Source organism: Leucoraja erinacea, chromosome 9 (assembly GCF_028641065.1).
Source record: "Leucoraja erinacea ecotype New England chromosome 9, Leri_hhj_1, whole genome shotgun sequence".
Taxonomy (NCBI): Eukaryota; Metazoa; Chordata; class Chondrichthyes; order Rajiformes; family Rajidae; genus Leucoraja; species Leucoraja erinaceus.
In genome coordinates this window covers 31,505,203-31,531,958 of record NC_073385.1, presented here as the reverse complement: position 1 = coordinate 31,531,958, position 26,756 = coordinate 31,505,203, and the positions used below count along the sequence as shown (strand labels likewise).

At 40.7% G+C, this 26,756-nt stretch overlaps 1 protein-coding gene across 3 annotated transcripts in view; it reads right to left on the bottom strand.

Annotated features, from left to right (window-relative positions):
• Positions 1-26,756, bottom strand: part of kiaa0586 (KIAA0586 ortholog) — a 378,726-nt gene that overhangs the window by 89,414 nt on the left and 262,556 nt on the right. For all 3 annotated transcript variants that reach the window (XM_055640495.1, XM_055640493.1, XM_055640494.1), the window contains one exon: positions 21,344-21,421. In XM_055640495.1, coding sequence (XP_055496470.1) covers positions 21,344-21,421 — 78 coding nt within the window. The remainder of the gene's footprint in view (positions 1-21,343; positions 21,422-26,756) is intronic.

The window sequence follows — 26,756 nt, the reverse complement described above, 5'->3', positions numbered from 1 at the left end:
CATTGGGGAACAGTTCGGGACCAGTGATCACAATACCATTAATTTCAATATAATTATGGAGAGGGTCAGAACTGGACCTAGGGTTGAGATTTTTGATTAGAGAAAGGCTAACTTTGAGGAGATGCGAAAGGATTTAAAAGGAGTAAATTGGGACAGTTTGTTTTATGGGAAAGATGTGGAAGAGAAATGGAGTACATTTAAAGGTGAAATTTTAAGAGTACAGAATCTTTATGTCCCTGTTCGGTTGAAAGGAAATAGTAAAAATTGGAAAGAGCCATGGTTTTCAGGGGAAATTGGAAAGAGAGAGATCTACAATAATTATAGGCAGCATGGAGTAAATGGGGTGCTTGAGGAGTATAAAGAATGTAAAAAGAATCTCAAGAAAGAAATTAGAAAAGCTAAAAGAAGATATGAGGTTGCTTTGGCAAGTAAGGTGAAAGTAAATCCAAAGGGTTTCTACAGCTATATTAATAGCAAAAGGATAACGAGGGATACATTTGGTCCATTAGAGAGTCAGAGTGGACAGCTATCTGCAGAGCCAAAAGAGATGGGGGAGATATTGAACAATTTCTTTTCTTCGCTATTCACCGAGGAGAAGGATATTGAATTATGTGAGGTAAGGGAAACAAGTAGAGTAGCTATGGAAACTATGAGGTTCAAAGAAGAGGAAGTACTGACACTTTTGAGAAATATAAAAGTGGATAAGTCTCCAGGTCCGGACAGGATATTCCCTAGGACATTGAGGGAAGTTAGTGTAGAAATAGCAGGGGCTATGACAGAAATATTTCAAATGTCATTAGAAACGGGAATAGTACCGGAGGATTGGCGTACTGCGCATGTTGTTCCATTGTTTAAAAAGGGGTCTAAGAGTAAACCTAGCAATTATAGACCTGTTAGTTTGACGCCAGTGGTGGGCAAATTAATGGAAAGGATACTTAGAGATAATATATATATGCATCTGGATAAACAGGGTCTGATTAGGAACAGTCAACATGGATTTGTGTTATGTTTGACTAATCTTGAATTTTTTGAAGAGGTTACTCGGGAAATTGTTGAGGGTAAAGCAGTGGATGTTGTATATATGGACTTCAGTAAGGCCTTTGACAAGGTTCCTCACGGAAGGTTGGTTAAGAAGGTTCAATGGTTGGATATTAATGGTGGAGTAGCAAGATGGATTCAACAGTGGCTGAATGGGAGATACCAGAGAGTAATGGTGGATGGTTATTTGTCAGATTCAGATTCAGAGTCAGATTCAATTTAATTGTCATTGTCAGTGTACAGTACAGAGACAACGAAATGCATTGTAATTGTCAGGATGGAAGCCAGTGACTAGTGGGGTGCCACAGGGATCTGTGTTGGGTCCACTGTTGTTTGTCATGTACATCAATGATCTGGATGATGGTGTGGTAAATTGGATTAGTAAGTATGCAGATGATACTAAGATAGGTGGGGTTGTGGATAATGAAGTAGATTTTCAAAGTCTACAGAGAGATTTATGCCAGTTGGAAGAGTGGGCTGAAAGATGGCAGATGGAGTTTAATGCTGATAAGTGTAAGGTAGGCAGGACAAATCAAAATAGGACGTACATGGTAAATGGTAGGGAATTGAAGAATGCAGGTGAGCAGAGGGATCTGGGAATAACTGTGCACAGTTCCCTGAAAGTGGAATCTCACATAGATAGGGTGGTAAAGAAAGCTTTTGGTGTGCTGGCCTTTATAAATCAGAGCATTGAGTATAGAAGTTGGGATGTAATGTTAAAATTGTACAAGGCATTGGTGAGGCCAATTCTGGAGTATGGTGTACAATTTTGGTCGCCTAATTATAGGAAGGATGTCAACAAAATAGAGAGAGTACAGAGGAGATTTACTAGAATGTTGCCTGGGTTTCAGCAACTAAGTTACAGAGAAAGGTTGAACAAGTTAGGGCTTCATTCTTTGGAGCGCAGAAGGTTAAGGGGGGACTTGATAGAGGTCTTTAAAATGATGAGAGGGATAGACAGAGTTGACGTGGATAAGCTTTTCCCACTGAGAGTAGGGAAGATTCAAACACGGGGACATGACTTGAGAATTAAGGGACAGAAGTTTAGGGGTAACATGAGGGGGAACTTCTTTGCTCAGAGAGTGGTGGCTGTGTGGAATGAGCTTCCAGTGAAGATGGTGGATGCAGGTTCGTTTTTATCATTTAAAAATAAATTGGATAGTTATATGTACGGGAAAGGAATGGAGGAATGGTCTGAGCGCAGGTAGATGGGACTAGGGGAGAATACGTGTTCGGCACGGACTAGAAGGGTCGAGATGGCCTGTTTCCGTGCTGTAATTGTTATATGGTTGTATGGTTATATGGTTAATACACTCCAACAGTGTTATGTGGAACTCTTTGGATTACATCACAGCAACAACTCAGCTCCACCTCCAAGTAATGATGAAGCATCAAAGCTAATCATAAAAGATATGCATTACGTTCCTGTACTGGTCACTGGATGGTATTCAAGCATTTTTCAAAGAGAGGTGGAATAATTCCTCAATATTTTGTGACATTGGCCTGCGTAAACATAAATTTTGGAAATTGATGTATCCAACAGGGCACTTGGCAGGCATTGCAGCTGGAATTGCTGTTGAACAGTTTTAGTATTACTCAGATGCATATAAGCTTGCTTTCTGATTGTGATGAGAAATAAATGCAAACTGATTGTGTAATGATGTATCCAATTGTTAAGATGCCAAGGAGTAGAAGTGCTGTGGAAAAAATACATTCAATAACATGTGGTGAATTCATGACATCTACTTCAAAATGTTGCTCTCCTGTTCTTGTCTGGACTGTTACGACAGGAGCTTTTTTGATTGGCTGGTCTAAATCTGGTAACGGTTTGGTTGCTATGGGGACATATGCTTGCTGCACAATGTTTCATAAATCAAGCTGTTTTAAAGTCTGGTGATTTTGTATATTTTACGGTGCTCTTATATGGACCAGAATGCCATAGGATTATAAAAGTTTTATCTAAAAAGCGGAATTGCTGAACAAAGTAATCTGCATTACAAACATTAGCATCAGTAAGAATGTTTTATCAAATTGCAAACCAAAATCTTTGAAAGTATAAGTGTTTATACAACGTGGTTCACAAGATGGTGATACCTCTTTAAATGTAATACACTTTCTCCTGCCTACTTCTTTAAATGTGATTATGACAACAAAATATTTCAAATCACACGGCCATAGAGAGATATGACAAAAGTATGTACACTGAAACGTCAGGTGTTAGGAAGGAAAAGCACAAGGGTTTTCTGTGTACTCCAATATGTTTTGCTGTACACATTACCACTTGTTTGTGTGGTATTTTATGGGACAGCCTGTTTACAGGATGGATTCTGTAATGGTTGGGAGGAGAGAAAGGGAAGGCAACTGTACAAAGAGCATTGCATTTGTCAAAAACGCTAAAACAAGATGAAACTGAAGCAAAGATTTTAAAGTATTGGCCGAGTTATGACATGCCTGTCTGATTTTGACAAGCTGAGGTCAAGTGACATGCATCATGGAGTCAACCACCGATTTCACTTTGTGATCATGTTGAGTACTCTCCATCTGCCGAAGCAGTGTGTGTCACATCTCCTCGGTACATTTCAGATCTGTGGGATGCCAAACTTTGGTCCATGAATAAACCCAAGCTGGTAACATTTAAAGTTTTCTCAAAGTTAAACAATTACTTTGCAAAGTTATTTGTAACAGAGATGTTTGCAACAGGGAGCACTGCCAATGCAACATTTCACTCAAAAACACTAAACAGTTCATGCAAAGCCCAGAGATCAACTTTCCTGGCAACGGCTGCGGATTTTCTTGAGGTCTGTAGCATTTTTATACCGTGGCCTCTTGCCAAGACAGATTTCCAGACAAACATTTTTGTGCCAAGCACGCTACATTTGAAGTTACGAAGCAAAATGAAAGGGTAATCTGTTGTATTTGGTGCTGGAAACCTGAGTGGTTTTAACTGGCTCGGGCTTCAGTACAGCATTTTGTTTTTTCTGGTCAGATGCGTGTCGTACTTTTTGGAATCAGTATAATACTTTATTGGCCTGGCAATGGAAAAAAGGCATCGTGCCAGAGGCATGAGCTACAGTTTAGTAAAAGTTTTAAGAGGAAAATGTAATCCACAGCACAGCCTTATTAAAGTTGCAGTACTATGGAAAATAAAATTTACACATGCTGCTCAAAAGTACTGAGATGCTTTTGATTTTGTTTCAGGTTTCTAATACTGGGTTTTAATGGTTGAGACTCACTACGGTCATTTCACTAAGAACTATAAATTAGAATTATAGAAATTAGAAAATATTGGAAAGGGACACTGGAAGAATGCATCGATTATGTGGCAGAAAATGATCACAAGAATAAACCGCATTTACAACAATAAACTTGAACATAACTTATGTTCATTCAATCACATCTGTTACATCCATGTGAAGAGGGAGGAAGTGACATACTGAAGCAATTAAAATATTTAATCCTTTGAGCGAGAATAATATTTCTCACGATATGGGTAATTTGAACAAAAACTGCTCCGTTATGACTTTGCTGCTTTGACAATTCAACGTTAAAATAAACCTTTTCTGAGGGCTGCAAACTGCTGGTTCATGCTGTAGTTCAGCAGGCACGACACAGACATGCCACAGAAAGTGAGATGTTGATTCCCAAACACCGGAGGACACCGAAGATCTTGGAGAAAACCCACGCAGGTCACGGGGAGAACGTACAAACTCCACCCGTAGACAACATCCCTAATCGGGATCGAACTCGGGTCTCTGGCGCTCTAAGGCAGTGGCTCTACCATTACGCCACCGTTAGTTTAGAGATACAGCATGGAAACAGGCCCTCTGGCCCACCCCGACCATTGATCACTCGTTCTCACCAGTTCTGTGTTTTCCCACTTTCTCTTCCACTCTGCACACACTAGGAGCAAGTTATGGAGGCTAATTAACTTACAAACTTGCATATCTTTGGAATGTGGGAGGAAACTGGAGCACAAGGAGAAAACCCACTTTGACAAATTCACTCAAACAGGGAGATTTCCCGCAGACTGTGGAAACTTCCCGCAGACAGCACCCAAGGTCAGGATCGAACCCGGGTCTCTAGCACTGTGAGGGAGCAGTTCTATCATGTTGTGCCACCCTGAAAAAAGTTGTTTATATCACTGGCACAAACAACTTTGAAGCATTCGGAGGTTGTGAAAGGCACAATATAGATGCAAGGTTTGCTGTGCATGCTGGAAGCTGGGAAGAGAATAGAAATATCAATCCAGTTTTTAGCATCCAACATAAGACTTGGTGAGCGGATACGACTTTGGAAATTGCGCCAAACCTGGCAACATGAAAATAATTTCAGTGTTTTGCACATGTGACTCTTAAGCATTATTGACTAAGATCAGCTTAGACAAAGATTTAAAACAGATTAGTTGCATGCACTGTCAGATGGAGTAATTGTGTATAAAATGGTCACTGGGGAGAAGAGGAGGATGGTGGATAAATCCAAGTTTGCATGGGTGCTTGTTAGAAACAGGTGTTAGTCTCTATGAACATCTAAATCAGGGTTTTTAATATCTACTTTGGGGCTGCAGTTAAACTTCATTGACATCTGGGTAGAACACACATCCATGGTCCGCGGATTTTACAGGTTTTAAGCAATCTAGCCAGTCGTCCTTGAGAGGATTTCTGGAGGTCTCCCAATAAAAAAGTTTTCTTTGTATGTGTTTGTTTCTATCGCTGCTCATTGCTCCGTAAAAATACTGCAGACTGCTGCTGGCCCATGTTCATGTTCCACCTGTGATGTGCGGTGAGGTCAATGGCTGGGGAGGCACTTGCTAGTATCAGAGCCAGATTTACACACATATGAACCCGATAGAGGTAGCTTAAATTCACCATCCAAAATGGCAGGTTGCGCAATGACTATTGGATAGACAACCATATGTTTCATATTTCATACCAGCATTCTTTACAACACACGCTGGAAATGTTTTGCTGGAGCTCAAGGACAAAGGACAAAGGACATTTATTGTCACATACACCAATTGGTGCAGTGAAATTTGAGTTATCATGCAGCACACAAAAAAGATAAACACAACACTTTAGAATTTAACATTAAACATAAAAACATCTCCCCACATCGTAATCAATGTTTCCCACTGAGGGAAGGCACCAAAGTTGAACAGGCCCCGACCAGAGGTGAACAGAGGAAGAGGACTGAACTTTGAAGGTTCAGTCCTCTTCCTCTGTTCACCCATGGTTGGGGCCTATTGAGGCCTCTGCAGTCGCTGCTACGGCCCAGAGCCTCCGAATCAGCCACTTCCCTACTGGAGACCGCGGCTTCCGAAGTCCACAAGCCGAGCTGGGCGGAGATTCAACGCTGGTGACCCCCACGATGTTATGGTCAATGCCGCCCACGGCTGGAAAGTCAGCACCGCCTACGATGGAATCTAGTGCTGCGCCTCTGCTGCTGAAGCTAGCTAACGTGGAGGTAGAGCGAGGCAGCGTCAATTATGTGGGCTGTGCCTACGTAATTGACGCTCGCTCTCCTTCCACTGGGCACAAGATACGCCCCCTTGTGAGGCAGATGTGATTGCTGCCTCCCCTGGTGCTTTTTCATTGCAGTTTTATGATGAGACCAGCGAGCAAGAATTTAATATATTTATATGTGAAATATTTTACCTGGCCAATGGAAGGTGAGGACATGTAATGAAGGGATCTACAAACATTACATTGGTGACATACAGAGATAGTAACAGGCACATGCTTATTGCCCGGGCTCCATTCGGTTTCTGAGGGGTTGCGCAATCAGAGGGGAGGCTCAGCTCTTCGCTGCCTCACCTCTCATCTGTATTTGCAGCGGAGCTACGCAAATATGGCGATTTTAATATAAAAAATGATTAGATTCATATAGAAATGACATTTATAACACAGATCAGTGGAAAAATCTTTATATTTATTTTATTTTATTATTATTTTTCTTTATTTTTCTTAACAGCTATTTTCATTGGGAGTATGACAGGTGAGGCTCTGCCTCCCCTGACTGCATGTCCCTGAGTTCCACTTCTGTTGGCCTTCCCTAAGATTTTTGGATCTACAGGGTTACTATCCAAATTTCCGATGTGCTTCATTGCGATGCCTCATAGCTGGTGTGATAATGTTCTGCCTGATTCTTTTTGCATCTTTCTTTCACTGTACAGTCCATTCTGCCTGGATACACAAATTACATTTTATCTGTCATTTTCTTTTGCTCTTTATTTGAGTCTGTCTTTTTGCCTGCCACACAAATTGTTTATTAATCTCTCACGCTATTAATATATTTTATTGACCATTTGAATTTGTTCATTTCATTTCTGTTTAATCTTTTCCTGCATTCCATGTTGTTTGTGTAAATCCCCTTCTTTTAATCCCTTATTTAAGTTTATTCTCTATGCTTATTTTCTTAGCAATGCTTCCGTATCCATAGCTATAGAAGTGGAAAGATATCAGTGAGAACTTGACAAAATAGGGAAGTTGGCCAGGACTTCGTGTACGCAGGGAAGGACATATTCAGGTCAGAAAAGCATCGTCTACAAGACCAACTTTAAATATTTACCTGTAGTAGGAAGAGACATTTGAGCAGTGTAAAAAATAATCTGTTAGTTGAGGCTTAATCACACTGAAAATATCCTGTGAAAACTGAAAAAATACCCGAGAGCATGAGCATAAAAGAAATAGAATAATTAATGGGATATATCACCAGAGTGTTTAAACACAGAAACAATGCATAGGACTGGCTGTTTTGCACATTTCTTTGGAATGAACTGTTGCAACATGATTGGATATGAAGATTATATAATTTGAGACTGGTTCAGCCATAACTGGAGTACTGAGATTAGTTCTGGCTACTGCACTTTAGAAATGATATAAAGGCTTTAGAAGAGGGGCAGGGGAGATTTACTCAAATGATTCCAGGGACAAGAGATTTATTCATGTGATCATATAGGAGTAACTGCAGCTATTCCGTTTGTATCAGGGAAGGTTGCAAGGAGATCTCATGGATATATTTAAAATGATGAAGGGTAGAGACAGAGAGAAACTGGTCCTATTGGCAGCAGGTCAAGAACTGGGGACAAAGAATGAAGGAGATTGACGCAAGAATTTAAAAAATGACATGAAACATTTTTTTAAATGTCATTAGGAATGCACTATTAGAGGTACTAGACAAATTCAATGGTATCATGTAAGTGGAATTGGATCAGTAAATGAATGGAAAAAATAATCAGGGCCACTGGGTGTAGGCAGAGCAATGGAACTGGCTGAATTGCTCATATATAACCAATGCTGACTCAATCGGGTCAAATGGGTGTAACTGTTCTGTAATTCTATGAGTAGAAACAAAGAACTGCAGGTGATGATTAATACACAAAAATACACAAAGTGCTGGAGTAACAGCAGGTCAGGCAGCACCCCTGGAGAACATGGATAGGTAACGTTTCGGGTCACAAACTTTCTACAGATTGACTGTAGGGGGGGTGGAGAGAAATTTGGAAAAGGGGAGATGCAGAAATTGAACTGTGAAATGCTACATATTTGTCCACAACGATGACATAACTCAATTGCAGAGATGTACAGACAGAGGTATAATACCAACAACAGGCATTTGCATTGTGCCACCTGACATGGGATGCATGTGATTTGAAGCAGAAAGAGTTAAAGTTTATAGGGGAAAAAAAGTGAAACTGAAGCAGCTAACTGCATTTTGTCTCGTGTTCCGCTGATTTCAGCAAAAACATGAATCAACATTGTACAGGCTAATGACTTTAGCTCATCAAAAATAATCAGTTCAAAGCAAGCAATAAAATTGTAAATTAAGAAAATGATACGGCCTAAGAATACAGAATATTGCATGTTTTAGAAGTTGGAAGTTTTCTTAGTGATTAGAGTATTTCAGTAATTTTGCCAATTATAGGGAATCAAAACTGCAATTTTGAAGATATGAGACTGGAACTTGCAGAGACCCTCCTACAGACTGACTAGGGTGGGGTGAGAAAGCTAACGAGATGCTAAATACCTGTAAAGGGATGTCTGACAAGTAGGATAGTTTGGAAAGGTGATATTGGGTGAATTCAAGGACAGCATGTTCCTGTTCAGACAAGCTTGGAAGATTCATGGATCCTTGGCTGATCAGGTAAATTGAGACTTTGGTCAGAATAAAAAAGGCACAAGGCTACAGAGATGAAGCGAATCCCTTAAGCAATAAGAAATGTAAGAGTACACTTAGGAAGGAAATCAGGAGGGCAAAAAGACACAAGATAGTTCTGGAAGACTAGATAAAGGAAAATCCGGCGATCTAAAGGTATGTGGAGCAAAATGTAACAATAGGCCCCTTTAAGTGTCAACATTGTTGCTTTGGACAGCATTTCTCCATCATAGAGCAAGATTAAAAATATGACTAACTTGACATTTGTTTAGCGTAGATAGCCAGAACCTTTTTTCCAGGATAGATATATCAAAAACTGGCAGGAAAAGCTTTAAGATGAAAGGGGCAAAGTTTTACACAGAGGGTGGTGAATGCCTGGAAAGCACTGCTGGGGGTGGTGGTGGAGATACAATAGTGGCAGTAAAGAGACTTTTGGATAGGCACATGGATATGCAGGGATTGGGGAAATACACATTATGTGCAGGCAGATAAGACTTGGTCTTGCTTCATGTTTGGCACAGACATCGTGGGCCAAAGAGCATGTTCCTGTGCTGCACTGTTCTATGTTCATCTTTTGTGGAAACTTAATAAACAAAATGTCTGTCATATTTACTCATAACTACAACTATATTTTGTCTATACTTTAAAAGTAATTTATTGGTGGAATAGTTTTGAGTTGAATGAAGATGTGAAAGGTGCTCGACAAATGGTGGTTCGTTCACCTTTCAGTTGGTAAAGAGAACTGTGGTAATTTACAAAGTAATTGGAGTAAAAACAGCTGATAATCCTTAACGCACCATTTTTCAATCATACTTGCTTAGTTACAGTCTTGCTGGCAACACAGTTTGAATTAATTTTAAGTAACTGCACTTACATGTTGGTATGGCTGGCAGCCAAGAAAGGAAATGGAAACAACTGGCTCTAAGATTTACTGTTTTCCAAGAGGTTCGAAAGCAAAATTAATAGAAAGAATAATATGCTATAATTTTTGTCTGCAGCACAACATGACTCCACGGAAAAACAATTTATTTTCTTGCATGGGATGGTGAGAGGAGTAATGGTCAGTAATAAAATCTGGATTGCATCTGCCAATATGCAGCATTACATACATTACATTACTTCAGAATTAAGGGACAGAAGTTTAGGGGTAATATGAGGGGGGAACCTCTTTACTCAGAGAGTGGTAGCGGTGTGGAATGAGCTTCCAGTGGAAGTGGTGGAGGCAGGTTCATTGGTATCATTTAAAAATAAATTGGATAGGCATATGGATGAGAAGGGAATGGAGGGTTATGGTATGCGTGCAGGCAGGTGGGACTAAGGGGTAAAAAAGTTGTTCGGCACGGACTTGTAGGGTCGAGATGGCCTGTTTCCGTGCTGTAATTGTTATATGGTTATATGGTTATATGATTTAGTGAAGGTCAGCTCATCCAGAAACAACACAGAGAGGGGGAAAATATTCATGGTGAAAGAGGAAAAGACTACACTTTCCTCTCAACTCATGCCTAGGCATTAATATTACTGGCCCTCGCTACAAATTACCTTCCGTGTATTTGTCTGTAATATATTTCACAATTAAAATATTTACTTATATGAACAAATGTTGATCTTATAGAGGAGTATATAATCTTATAGAGGTATATAAAATCATGAGAGGAATCAACAGTGTATTTTATCCAATGTAGGGGAATCAAGAATCAGAGGATTGAGGATTAAGGTGAGGGGAGAAAGATTTAATAGGAACCGGCAGGGACATCTTTTTCATTCAAAAGGTGGTGACTATATGTAACGAGTTGCAAGAGGAGGTAGTTGAAACATAGAGAAATAGAAAATTAGGTGCAGGAGTAGGCCATTCGGCCCTTCGAGCCTGCACCGCCATTCAATATGATCATGGCTGATCATCCAACTCAGTATCCTGCACCTGCCTTCTCTCCATACCCCCTGCTCCCTTTAGCCACAAGGGCCACATCTAATTCCCTCTTAAATATAGCCAATGAACTGGCCTCAACTACATTCTGTGGCAGAGAATTCCACAGATTCACCACTCTCTCTGTAAAAAATGTTTTTCTCATCTCAGTCCAAAAATATTTCCCCTTCATCCTTAAACTGTGACCCCTTGTTCAGGACTTCCCCAACATCGGGAACAATCTTCCTGCATCTAGCCTGTCCAACCCCTTAAGAATTTTGTAACTTTCTATAAGATCCCCACTCAATCTTCTAAATTCTATATTCTGTTATAGTATCCGAGGCGTTTAAAAGATGGTTGGACAGGAAATGGATAGGAATGATTTAGAAGGATATGGACCAAATGTGAGAAAAAGCTTCCATGGGTCATCTTAGTTGACGAGGCCGAAAGGGCCAAAGGGCCTGTTTCCGTGCTGTATGACTCTATCTATCATTACCACAATACTGTTTACTTGATGAATTTCATGTGAACAAGGAATTTCATGGCACTCTGGTGTTTTGACAAATTACTCTGCTTCTGAAACTCACTATTGTAGATGACGCTTGACCATTGCTCCCTTTTTCGGGTGGTGAAGAGTGCTGTGGTAATTATGGAGTAATTGGAATAAATTGAAGTCAGTTATTGAAATACATTTTTGTTAAATTATTCTTTACCTGTAGATTTATTTTCCACAGATGTTAAAAGAATCACAATCTTAACGTCAAAAAGCAATATTCTTGGGGGAAAGCTTGGGAAGCAAGGATTTTATTCCTAGCAACAAAGGGGGCTGAGGGGTGATCTTCTAGAGAGGTATAAAATTATGATTATTTTTCCTAAGCTGTTTCAGAAATTCTTTTTGTACTATGTTGTGAATGCCCAGTAGAGTGCAGTGCGCAGTAAGAGGATTGTTCCACACAGCCATTTTCTTGAAATAACCTCCATGTGATTTTAGGAGACAATCTTATAAAAAATCTGTAAAACTATTAAGCATAACAACATAGCTTCGACGAGTAATGATTCAGTCCCGATGCTGTCAGAAACATGACAACAATGACTGAAAGAAACCTGGCTAATCTGATGAAAATGTCACATTATAGAAAAGTATGCTCTCTACATTCTCTGACTGTCAGCACCCAACAAAATAAATCCTTTCAAAGAAGAATGGCAACCAAGGTGTAGTGCATGCATTATGTTCGATGTGTTTTACTGCGAAACATTTTCACACTGTTTGTGCTGTGCTCGTTATACATTCTTAGCAACGGTATCTCTTTGGCAAATCCTGTGATGACCAACATGATACATGGCTTCATTTCAGTGTGAAAATTTTTATATGAGAACCCAAGGGGTTATAGCTCTCATGAAAATCTGCATTCCCAGCCATGCGACAATAGGAGGCTAGAAACGTGTTTGATATTCTATTATATTGCAAAAGTATGCAAAAAATAACAATTTCCTCAACATTTCCACCTTCTTCAATGTTAACAACATTCCATCAAATACAATTGTGGAATAGACCTGATGGAAGAAATATTCAAATCTGGTCATAAAATTTGGTGCACAAGATAGCATTTGGATTTCTTTTTTGTCAAACTGTAATGGAGAAATTGATGCAATTTGCAGAGGTGAATTATATTCAAAGACTATGAAGTACCTATTGTGCCTTTTCATATAAATCATAGTGTTATGAGAACAGAAATGGCCCACTGTATCCGTGCCAACCTTTTTATCTGCAGCAATCCCATTTGCCCGCATGAGGATTATTTTATTTATCTGTCTAAATGTGTCTTAAAAGGTAGTTATTGTATCTGATTCCATCACCTCCTCTGGCAGCGAGTTCCAGATATCAACCACTCCCTGTGTAACCCTCAGTCCACCTTTAAATCTTTTTCCTCTCACCTTAAACCTATGTCCTCTTGTTTTCAATACCCCCATCACAAGAGGAGAGATTCTGACCATCTACACAATCTATGCCTCTTGATGCCTTAGCATGCTTTTTGCAATTTTATTTACCTCAATTGGGTCATCCTTTGGCCTCCTTCACTACATGGAAACAAGCTCTAATATCCAATCTCTCCCTACAACTCATCCATTCCAGTCAATATCCTAATGAATCTCTTTGTCAGTGAAATAACATCCTTCCGATGGTGTAGCTACCAGAACTGCATATAACACGCCAAGCGTGGCTTACTCAGTATTTTGTAAAGTTGTAACATGACGTCCCAATTCTTATATTCTGTGCCTAGATCTATGAAAACAAGCATGATATACACCTCCCTTTTGGCTACGGCTTCATCGACTCGCGAGGCTCCACCTCCAACCCTCGAGGCTCCGGCCCGCAAGGCCCAGGCTTCGACCCGCTCAGACTCCGGAAGGCATCTGCCACAGAGGCCATCCGAAAGACGTAGAAGAGCTGGCTGTCTGGAGCTTCTTCTCGGCAGCAGCTTGACCAACCGGTCGGTGGCACTGGTGGTCACGAGTTGCTTAGTCTTTCTTGAATCTGCTACAAGGGAACACAGCTAGCTGCGAGGCACACCACGTTTTCCTCCTTCTTCCCTCACCCTTTTCCCCTCTCTTCTTCTTCTTCTTCTATATAGTGTTTTTTGGCGGTTGGCAAACAACTTTTTTGGTGCATTACCGCCACAAACTGGCATGGAGTGTGGATCAAACAACACCATTACATATTCTAATAACCTATATCCTTCCGAACAAATTGGTTACCCTAAGAAAAAGCAACAGGATTTGATAGCACTTATTTGAACTCCCTTGCAAAATATCTACCAAATCAAATTGTACTCCTTCTTTTCTGAACTCCTCACTCATCCGTTCTCTCTCCTCCTCATACCTCTCACAATGTATAATGACATGCTCTATCGTTTCCTCTTGCCCACAGTATTCACATCTGCCTGTATTATGCTTGCCTATTACAAAATGTGTACTGTTCAGACCAGTGTGTCCAAATCTAATTCTTGAAATCACTGTCTCCTCTTCTCTGTTCTTTCCTGCACATCTCATCTCTCCCACTTTCCTCTGGACTCTGTAGAACCACCGTCCTTTCCGCTCTTCCTCCCATTGCTTTTGCCATCTTTCCTTCAGTCTTTGCTTAATAATGTCTTTGATTTCAGTTTTACCTATGTTAATACTTAAATCAATCTTACTTCTTTTTGTTACCTCTTTTGCTACCTTATCTGCCATTTCGTTTCCTCTAATGCCAATGTGTCTTTTCCCCTCTCTCTGGAATGCCTGGGTGTTATAGGGTGTACACTGACAAGCTTCAGGTGGCCAATCCAATATCAGCTAATTGGACCCAGCCGTTACCAGTGATGCTGGGGACTGGCCTCTCCTGGCCTGTCAGCCAGTGATAGGGGTCAGAGCAGCATGCGAGGAGGTGGCACGGTCACCAGGCCTTGTCTGACTTTGTCTCCATTATCATTCCAGGCAATAAATTCCAAAGCTTAATCACCCCCTGAATAAAGAAACCTTTTCCTTAAATCCCCCCTTCCTTCCTTGAGTCTTTAACCCTGTCTCTCTGAACCTGTGCTCCCTGCTCCTCAAGCCAGCCATGAATGGGAACATCTTCCCTCTACTTCCTCTGTCTAAACCTGGCATGCTGTTGTACGCCATTTATAAAATCTCCCCTCCAAAGAGAACAACTACAGCTTCACCAGTCTACTCTGGTAACCAAGATCCCTCATCTCAGCAAATATCCTTGTAAAATGTTTTCTGGATCCTCTCCAGGACTTCCATTTACTTCTTAAAATGTGGCGATACGGATGCAATGCTCCAAGTAATATGTGGTTTGTATCAAATAACGTTAAAGTACATCATTGTGTTTTGCACTCTATGTCTCTATATATGAATTAGACTCCCAAATGCTATACTAACTGCTCTCTCAACATGACATGGTACTACAAAGATTTATGTATGTGTCCATCTGGAAGTGGCGGCGCTGCCCTGGCAGCAGCGGCTCGCCTGCAGTCCGTTTATTTTTACTTTTTTGTGTTGTTTTTTTTCGTTTTGTCTGGTTAAGATTTTGTTTTTTGGGTTGGGTTTTTGTGGGGGGGGGGGGGGGGGGGGGGGGGGGGGGGGGGGTTGAAACAGGGCTTGCTGTCTCTCCGGGTAAATGCGACTTTTTTGTCGTATCCCCCTTCTCTGCCTCCGTCTGCGCTGAGGCCTAATGGCGGAGCTGGCGACCTCGAGACTCCGGAGGCAGAGCCAGTCAGGACTTGCCCTGGGCTCGCTCCCGTGAGGGCGGTCCGGCTCGGGGCTGTGGCGCTCCCGTCGGGGCGGCCCAGCCCGAGGGTGGAATGGCGCTCCCGTCGGGGCGGCCCAGCTCGAGGGAGGTATGGCGCTCCCGTCAGAGCGGCCCAGCTCGAGGAACGGCACTCACGTGAGGGCGATCCGGCTAGGGGCTGGAACGGTGCTCCGGTGGCTGGGACGGCGTTCTGGCGGCAGTGACCTGAGTCCGGGGTTCAGCCGCGGGCCAGCGGCTGCGTCCGCTGGACTGGAGGGCGGCAGCTTCGACCACCCCGGGCCGCGGTGTTTGAGCCGGCCCGTTTGCGGGGTTCGGTGAGCCGCGGGACTGTTTGTACCATCGCCCGGTGGGGTATCGCCTCAGCGCAGAGGGAGAAGAGGAGGGAAGAGACTGCAGCCCTAAGATTTTTGCCTCCACCACAGTGAGGAGGTGCTTGGAGGACTCACTGTGGTGGATGTTAATTTGTGTTTATTGTTGTTTATTATTGTATTATTGTATGTATGACTGCAGGCACGAAATTTCGTTCAGACCGTAAGGTCTGAATGACAATAAAGGTAATTCTAATTCTAATTCTAATCTAAGTCCCGAGCCCCTGCACACCCCGTAGAAATGAGCATTTAGCCTACATAGTCTTTTTTTGTTCTTTCTGTCAAAATGTATTACTTCTCACTTTTCTGCATTAAATTTTATCTGTCACGTCTGCCAAAGCCAAAATTGCCATCGAAACAACCCGCTGAGAAACAAATCCTCAGATTCAGTGTAATTTATTGTCACATACACCCGGTGCTGTGAAATTCCTTGCTCACATGAAGTCCATAAAGCAAAAAGAACATGAAATAATAAAGATACAACAATAACAACAATGACAAATGCAAAACAGCTGAATGGTAAAATGATGCAAAAAATACTTTAGTCCAATAATGGAATAATAACAGATTTCAGCTGGTAGCTTGTGATGGGATTCAGGCCCTGTAACTGTTTCTTGGCATCTATTTGATTGAATTGTGCCATGAATTAATTCATGGCATCCCTTACATAGCATTACAAAGACCACACTTGGCCTTCATGTACAAGGTCATCCTACTTTGAAAGCATTGGATCTGGACCTTAGCAAAAACTGAATTCACCTGTTCATCTATGTAGAATATGTTCAAGACCAAGTCAGCCAGTCTGAATGAGTACACATCAGTAGTCACCGGTTTCATCAAGAAATTCATTGACGACGGCGTTTCAACAAAAACAATGTACTGTATTTCCCGGCAATGAAGACGCACTAGTGTCGAAGACGCACCCCCAATTTAAGTAGCTAAATTTTGAAAACAGGATGGTGGGACAGGATGGTGGGACAAGACTTTAATCTCAAGTCATACTATCAATGCTGTGGTATGTGCTTGGAGACACAAGCAACCTTAATTTAAAAAAAACACAATGTGTTGGAGTAACTCAGTAGATTAGGCAACATAATTGGGGGACATGTATAGGTGAGTTTCAAGTCGGCACCGTATTCCAGACGTTAAAGACAAAAAGTGTGAGATAAGGATAGAAGGGGTATGAATTGTGAAGCCCGAGGAAGGCACAGGGGAGGTTAGGGGGAACTATGTATAAACACAGCTGTCATTTCTACATTTTGGAACCAAAATGTGTAAAAATGACCTTTAATAAAATCTGGCAATGTGCACTTTGACCACATGTGATTTTTTCTATTACAAATCTCAAATTGTGGAGTGCAGAGGCAAATAAATAAATGATGGGTCTTTGTCCCAAACATTATGGCACTGTATACTCCAGGAAAAGAAGTACATACAAAAAAAACAAATAGTCATAACTGCTGCCAGCCTACAATTTTACACAAAAAAATCTACTGAGAAAGTGTAAGCAGAAGAACACTATACAAAATGTTATTGAGCAACAAAACATTTTTGGGGTTTTTGCAACTGGTAGAATTTTTGATTTTGTAGTGATTTTTGTTTTTTTAATTTGCAGTGATTAATTGAGAAATAAATACCTCTTTGGGAAGATTTTCTAGTATCATGTTATAATTCATTCTGCTCAATTTCATCGATTGCCTTCAGTGATGTTGACAGTGCTGTGGTAGAGTCACTTTATTTCCCTACCTTTTCTGTATCCATAGTAACCGAGTTAATATTTTACTGCAGCATTTTGCAGCTTCTACATGTTCTTATTTTTCAGGGATATGGGAAGGAACATCACGAGCTGTAGTATCTGCACTGCACAATTGGTCCATAACCTCAGCACTGTATGGTTAACCCAAAAGCTATATACGGTTTGATTGGTCTGAGATTCACTCTGTGTTACCGGCCTAACAGCACTATAAGGTTTGATTGGTGTAAGAGCGCTGCGCTGTATTACTAATAAAGGTGCAATGTACTGTTTGATTGGTCCAAGAGTTCTGCACTCTATGACAGATTGAAAAGCCTTGCTTCCCCACACTACTAATTGTTAAAAATAACTACCTGGCTGCTGTATTCCATTAAAATATTTCCTTCAAGCAATGACTGAGGAATTATGATAATCAGGCAGAAAAACATTTAACAGCTTGTCTGGAGGTCATTTGCAGCAGCAGGAATAAAATGTACACTCTCGTTACAAAGCATTTCCAAACTACCAGTGATGTTCAAATTTTAATCATAATTTTTCTTCCTCTTCTTTAAAATCTCTAAAATTTGCAAATGTGGAAAAAAAGACCACATGCACATCTATTTAGAATCAAAAGATTTCAATTCACTTATAGAATGACGATGCTTTTTAAATACATTAAATGTTATGTTCTACAGTTAGAATGCCTAGAAACAGTGAAAGCTAGGTAACATAAAATATGAATGATTGTTAATTGCATTCTGCTGTGCAACTAATATTGTTTTGAGGCCAGAAATCTTTTTATTGTAATTCTATTAATTAATATGCATTTTGTCAATGTTAATACACGGCATAGGTATGCTCTTGTCAACGCTTTAGGGCTGGAATTCAAAGTCTTAAGGAGCTGACAAGAGCGACATGCAAAATCTGTTTTCAAAGTTTTTTATATTATGTTCAATAAGCGAGTTCGGTATTACAACTCAGCATACCCAGGTCATGGGTCATTCGGGATAAATATTCTCGCCAGCTGAGTTACTGTGTGTGTACAGACCTGCGTATTCATTTCAATGAGATTTATAAATACATTTATCCGTCAAATATGTCAGCAGTAGGCCACAGCATACTGCAGGCTGCACAAATCCACAATTGTATCTATTTAAATTATTGACTCAATACAGCACCAGCCTTGAAAATGCAACAATGCCTGGAATGAACCTGTCAATTATCAAATCCCTGGTATTAGCCTGAGTCACAGCCATTCAAATTCGATATTGATTTACCCGAATTACAAGTTGTGTGGTCAACCAATTTGAGACAGTCCTTATATTCCTATTTAAACAACCTTCCTGGATTGAAAGAAACAAGGAGAATGTTCTGTGTGAGTGGAATGTTGGAAAGTTCAGATTGGATTCGAACAGGCTGGTTTAACCTTTGAGGTGGGTTTGCTTAAATAAAGATGCTGTTGCTTTAACCTCTGGGGTTGGTTCCAGTCTGTCAGGGCACACAGTTGCGAGCCGGGTCCGGGTGACCAGGCTGAGATAATTATGAGAATTTGCAGCCATTTGAACCACAGCCCACTAGAGGCTTCACTCAGGAGTGGGTCGCAGCTCCCCAACTGACGGGATCTGTTCTCGCTCTCTTTGAAGGAGGCGCCGCCCGCCCCAGCGAGTGGACAAACACGGAGCCAACCTGCAATATGAGTGGGAGGATATTCTCAGTCAGACTTTGTCGACAGTTGGGGTGGGGGATCTGGGAGAGAGAGAGCTGGCGATGCCGCACAGACGGAACAGTTTAATAACAACCCATTAAAATCCGCCCTTCGGCCACTCGACAACCTGGGCTGATCTGATCTGACAGCCCTCTCGCTAGCTCGCTGCGTGCCCGATCCTAACGCAGAACCTCCACAAAACCTTTGGGCTTTGGGTAACACCTGCACAGAGCCTCAACAAGGGCTGGCGAACTGTGCTGGTCAACATGCACTGAGCGAGATGGCTGGGGGGAAACGCACCGCAACCACCGCAAACTTGGAACAGCACAGACCCTCCACTCAATCTATCCAATACTAAAGGGCAGGCATTTTGCAGTTAAATGTCTTATATCGGATTGGCGGCTTCACAGGGCCAACCATGTACTCAGTTTTCCTTGGAGATGAATCTTTGCCTTGTACATCCACACCGCCTGTAGGCAAAGCATCAGCCCACATCACACTGATACAGTTGCTGCCTGCCTCAGATTAAATATTTTTACACATACATTATGAATAAAGATAAGAAAATGTTTCAAACACAAGTAATATTTTCTTATTCCAGTATCAAACACATTAAGGATTAAATGAAAATATTTTTTTTTTTAACTTTTTGAATATCTCATAATTGCAGATTAATGAACTGAACTAGAACTGGGACTGTGTGAGTAGTGTGTGAACAGCAGGCAAGAAAGAAAGCTATTGAGTTGACAGAATTCTAGATTAATTCCTTGGAAGAACAGTTAACAATCTATATACAGTTTAAAGCACTGCTTTCGCTTTTTTTTAATCCCGAATGACTTTTGACAAATCCCATGAATCCTTGCATTTATCGAAATACCAAACTTGCTTATTGGACAAGCTTATCGAAAACATAATTACATTTGGTTGGGGGAAGAGAGAAAAAGAGATAATCTCCGAGGGAAAGGGGAAAGAGAAAGGGGGATAGATTGAGAGGTGGGTGAAGAGAGAGAGCGGGGTGGGAGAGAGAGGAGGAAGAGAGGATGGGGCAAAAGGAGGAAAAGAAGGAGAAGGGAAGAGAAAGGGAATTGAAAGAAATGGGAAGGAGAGAGAGAGAGAGAGCCATACATAGGAAGGAGGAAAGTGTTGTACATTCTATTTATTCAATGAATGGCAGAGTCTGTCATCAACAATTATGCTTTCGAGTGATATTGAGCTTTTACTGAATGGAACCAATATCATATTTAACACTTCCAATCAGAGTCTTCTCAGACAGACAGCAGCACTGGTTAATAGTTTTGGTGGATATTTTTACAAAAAGAGAGCTTCACAAGGTAGCATTGTGATCAAAATGTTACAGGTGGGATGCGCCTCAGCTCTAACAGCAGTCATGAATCTGTATGCTGCACAAACATGCTTTGTGTGTAACAGTATTGCAGTGGAAAGCTCAGCAGTACTTATCAGATGGGTGTTGCTATGGCGACCAGACACTGCTGTTGAAAGTCGTGTGCAGCTGCTTCAATTTATTTTCAGCCATCAGCTGCTCACCATCAACCATCGGTTGGTTCCTTGCAGCTTATGAACTCAGGTGGAAGCACGTCCACATCTCCACATCTCGTGTGCACGAAGCAAATTTCATCTCACGTTGTGGTAATCCCCACATGTGTTAGATAACATTACTTATGTTTCAATTCCCCCATGAAAGTAATATTTATATTCTTGAAATGGCAAGCGCTTTCCCTCAGTGGGAACACGGATCTATATTTTCACCCAAAGGTTATTTTCCAAACATATGCAATGTCTCTTATTTTGCCATCTGGGGTGCACATGATACAGTATGTTGTTCTTCCCTCAAAGTGCAGCAACATCATTCATTGAGAAAGAAGTGCATCATTGGAAAGATTTTCTAATATCATGTTATTATTAATTCTGCACAATTTCATCAATTGCCTACGGTATAATTGGCAGTTGCTCACTTATTGTTCTCGGTTATTCTAATAGCTTGGAATTTAATGATATTGATTGGCATTATCACAGTGAAGAGATATGGAATGTTTGTTACTCCGATAAAAAAAGTAGATTAAGCTATTTTTGTATAATCATTTCCTTTGTAGAAGTAGTTTAGATTTAAATGTGGATTCAAAAAATGTGCACAAACCTTTGGTAAATCAGCGACAGCAATATAGTTTGTTCCTGGGAAGCCAGTTCCATCCTCCTCTTCACTTTGTTCTGGAGACTAAAAATAAGGGAAGACATTGATCAGAACCACTGTGTGCTGTACAAATGAGTGAGAGATACAGTTTTGCAACTAAAGCTCAAGAGCTAAGCAAACAAAGTAGCCTATTTCCAGCCACCTCATCGCAATGTTTAGAAGCTATATTGTTATTTTATTGTTCATTATTACACCATATTATCCATAAGAGATAGGTACGGAGACTTCCTATGATCAAGGGTAGTTTGAGATTAAGAAGGAGGAGGTGTTGGGCCTCGAAGAGCATTAAAGTGGATAAATCTCCAGGATCTGATGGATCTATTGGAGGTTATTGTGAGAGGCAAGAGTGGAGATTGTGGGAGGCTTGACGAAGATCCTTACATCTTCTCTCGTCACAGGTGAGGTCCCGGAGGACTGGAGGGTAGCTAATGTTGGTCCTTTATTTAAGAAGTAGAGAGACTTCCCTTCTTAAATAAAGGACCAACATCTCTTCTCTTGCCTCTCTCAATAACCTCAAATAGATCCATCAGATCCTGGTGATTTATCCACCTTAATTTGACAATTTCCACATAAATTTCAGCTTGTCAAAACAAACATGGCTTGCCTCTGGCTTCCTGCAATCTGACAGGGAGGCGAGCTGCTGGCTTTTCTCACCATTAATAGCAGCAAATTGCACATTTGTTAACACAACCACCAAAGCTCCCAAACTCCAGCCATAAATTTACCCATATTCCGGCGGCACAAACTAAAGACCACGATTCTGGTTACAAACATACTCATCTTCCTCACCAAAATTAACCCCTTGTCCACGACAAACATCAATTACGAATTCACACTAGTTCTGTTATCCCACTTTCGCATCCACTCCCTACACACTAAGGGCAATTTACAGATGCCAAGTAAACCCACATGTTTTGGGAGGAAACCGGAGCACCCGGAGAAAACCCATGCGGTCACAGGGCAAAAATGCAAAATCCACACAGACAGCACCCGAGGTCAGGATCAACCCGGGTCTCTGGACCTGTGGGCTAAGTACCAGCTGCACAACTGTGCTGCACTGACTCACTCACTGAATTCCTGACTCTGACCCACCCACTGGGTTCTGGCAACTGCCACAATACTAGCCATATCTCCGTGGAGATAGACTCTTGATATTTCATCATTTGCCACAACATGATCCATCTCATGCAAACAGGAATCACTGGTCTATGCAGGAAAAGACTTTGGAGGAAAGGGCAGTGTTTGCCAACCCTCCAAGTAATACACGGCTGACAATGCAAGTATGCAGATCCACTGACAATAAATCAGTGAATAACAAGAACAGTCCAGTCATTGAAATCCTCCCCCTCTCACTCCTTTCTATTTTCCACCCCAATGATAAACCAATAGCTTGCAGAAGTGTGCATTCTTAAATTCAATGGACTGACTCTTCTTTTATTCAAATATTCTGTTATTACACTTCAGTTTTTATGTTGCACTACAATCTTTGCACAATACAGCTGCTTGCATTTGCCATTGTGTTCTTGGTTATATCTGTCATTCCCACGCATTCTCTTTCTGAGCTTCATGCGAATGAGGAATTTTACAGCACCTGGTATATATGTCAAATAAACTGATATGAATTGAATCCAATACAGAATTATTTTCTCAATGTTTCCATATCTTTTACTTTCATTGTTCTTTTTTAAAAACTTTTCTGTCTCCCCCTGCCTGTATTTAAAGTAATGATTATCTTAACACCTTTGATTTGTACTCTACCATATAAATATAGGCCAGTGAAGCTTCAGTCAGGCACAATTACAATACTTAAGACATTTGGAGAGGTACATGAATAGGAAAATGCTTAGAGGCATATGGACCAAACTTGGGCAAATGTGACTAGATCAGATAAATGTCTGGGTCTACATGGACAAGTTGGGCCAAATGGCATGATTGCATGCTGTAGAACCCTATGACTGCAAATATCTCCTCTTTCCTCATCTACTCACATTTCTCATTTGTCCAGTTCCGCTAAATGGCCTAAAAGTGACCTAAAATGTAATCTCCTTTTCTCTACCCATTGGTGCTGCATGATTTTGTTTTTGTTTCAGATTTCCAGCATCTGCATTTTTGCTCTGATTACAACCTAGAACTCACAGAACATTTGGGGGGGGATAAGATGATTGCAACGCATGCTAGGTATTTGTGTACAAAGATTGAGAGGGCATTAGAAGAAAGGAGAGCAGTAGAAGAAAGAATAAGGAAACGTATTTGCATGAAGAAAAGCAACAGGATACTGCATCAAATGAGCAAGAAAGGTTTTGCTCACACTGCTCTGTATTTGTTTAGAGATGTTTCACCAATACAATTCACACGGAGCACCTTTGTTTTACTGGTTTGTCTTTCATTCGCATACACTGGCAGTTAATCTCAATCAGTAAGAAATGTTTGCAAGTGCTTTGATCTGTCAAGAGGCATCACAAATATCCATTTAGTAACCCTATCTGGAAGAACACTTCAATATATTTCAATGAACTCAATTAATTCAAACAGTTAAACTACCTGAACTTTATCTAATCCCTTGAAGCTGTTCCTCTCCATTGAAATGAATGAAATCACCGAACCTGCACCAAGATTAACATAGCGTGGGTTCTGTGGCCAGATCTCCCAGCATAATCGCTGGGAGACAGCAGGAAGTTGGCCCTTGTATTGTGCAAATCCAACATCACAGCGCAATCAGAATGACAATGATGAGACTTCTCAGGAAATTCAGAACTTCCACTACCATGGAAGTGATCATATAGATTAGCAATCTGACCTTCCTTACTAAAAAAGTTATTCACCAATGAGGTAAGAATATTAAGAGAAATGCTCAAAAATGTCTGTTTCTGATATTTTACTCGGGAGGTAGACGTGCAAGATTGTTTGTTTGCTTCTCATGCAAATTTCCACTTTCCTAGCTGTGCTTCTGCCAGATGCTGCTCCAAATATAAACTAGTGATTGACATGAAAATACTGATGGACTGGTATCGAAAATGTGGTGGAGGAATAAACCGTCTTTATTCCAAGTACTCCTGAAAACAGTCTTGGCAAGTTGTGACTAATGGCGTACTACTGTCCCCAGATGACATGAAATTAACATGGGAATGTGGGCATTGAAAAAAAAAGCAAAGAGGCTTCAAGGCTGCAGACAACTTCAGTGAGTGATAAGTTCAAATAGTGTACAATATGTGTACAATATGAAAAAGCGCGAGGTTAATCACGTTGGTTTAAAAAAAAAGTGAAATGCTGAGTTATTTTGAAATGACAGATTGGAAAGTGTTAATATTCAATGTGAATTATATGCTGTTGTACACAAGTCATTGAAAGATGCAGGTGCAGTAGGCAGGAAGCTAAGTGGTGTGTTGGCCTTTGCTACAGGAGTGCGAGAGCAAAGACGTGTTTCTACAATTTTACAAGGGTTTGACGAGACCACATCTGGAGACTTGTGTATTTCGGTTTCCTCATTAAAAAAAAGGCACATATTTGTCATACAGAGCATTGCAAAGATTCACCAGACTAGTTTCACCAATGAAAGTAACTCATTCATATGCACACATATTCAGTATATAAAGCCTTTATTCTTGAGGAATGCAAAGACACAAAGTGCTGGAGTAACTCAGCCGGGTAAGGCAGCAATTCTGGGGAACATGGATAGGTGATATTTCAGGTTGATTCTTCTTGTATGTCTTTTTGTAAACCACAATCTGCAGTTCCTTGTTTCTCTACTCTTTATTGTTGAGAGTTTGGCAAGAGGGAGGACACATTATTGAAGTATACAAAATATTTAGAGGGCTTGGCAGGGAAGATGTTTTCCTGGCTGAGGACTTATAAACTAGAAATCACAGTCTCAAAATAAGGATAGGTCATGTAGGATTGTTATTAGGGTAAATTCCTTGACACAAGGGGTGTTGAATCTTTGCAATTCCCTACCCAGAGGGCTATAGAAGCTCATGAATTCAATGCATTCAAATCAGAATCAACGGATTACTGAAGATTAAATGAATGGAGGGACATGGCGATAGGGCAGAAACAATGTTAACTATGATCATGTTGAATGTAGAGCTGATGAATGGGCTGAGTGGCCTATTCGTGCTTCGATTTATTAAGTTCATATTTGACATCCTTACATGATTACAGTTTCGGCTGTCAGTCCTTCAGCAACCCAGGAGACCAAGAATTGGAACAGAACAGACATTGCTGAGGAAGGAACAATACAAACGGATGTTTAAACAACCAGAGTAGGATTGGCAATCAATGAATATTGAACAATATACCTTGATGCCCTGCCTTTATCATGATCCAGCAGATTTCTGACTATCCAAGCAGCAGTCCTCCCACTGGCAAGTTCCCAAGGACAGGAAGAAATACTTCAGGCAGCCTACCAAAAATATTTAAATTATGCCAACCACAGACATTTAATCAGGGTTTGCACCAACTACCACAGAGCTACATTTCCACTGGCAATTGTACTTCCAACAGGAAGAGCAAGTGGCAACACAGGGATATTCAAATTTTGCTATCAGCCTTCAATTATGGTTTTCGCGAAGACTTTACTGAATAGAATTGACATAGAAAATTGAATCTCTAGAATACACAATTATTTGCTTGGAAGAAGGAAATGAAAACTCACAAGTAAAATTAAAAACATACCAGAAACACACAATATAATTCAGAAGAATAGTTTTTGATCTAAATTACTGATTCATTTTCTCTTTCTCTTGACCTGTTGTGCTTTTATTTCAGATTTTTTGATTGAATTAAAATGCACTTTAGTTTCACAATTCACTGTGGAAATCAGCTGCACATGGGATGAGGATCTATCTGCAAGGCTGCCTTCAGATGGGATTTGAGTAACCAAGGTTCAGGAGTACTTGTAATAAACTCAGTATTCACTTAAGAATTCCAACTAAGGAAGGCTGGAAACATGAATTGTCAATTGCAGATATTTAGCTGACATGAGTGTTTAACGGGATAATGATGATTACCTGATGTAATCATTTTAATTGGCTGGGTGGTCAAGTGGGAGAAAAGTTAAGTAGAACAATGATTTGTGCATCAGTAATATTCAAGTGGGACCAGTTGGTAGATTCTCAGACCAAAGTAAAAGATGCTGTCCAGTAACTAACGAGAATTAAATCTCAATTCCAACAAAACATTAAAATATCTTGATGGGGAATTTCAGTGTTGACTGATTCTATAGGATCATGAGGTCTTTGTTGGAAATGTTGATATTCCACGGAGACCTTCATTGCCCTACAGTTAGCACAGTGGCACAGATACCACAGTTGTCTTCAATGGTTATGAGTTGAGAAGACAATTGAAATTTTGGTACAGTTTA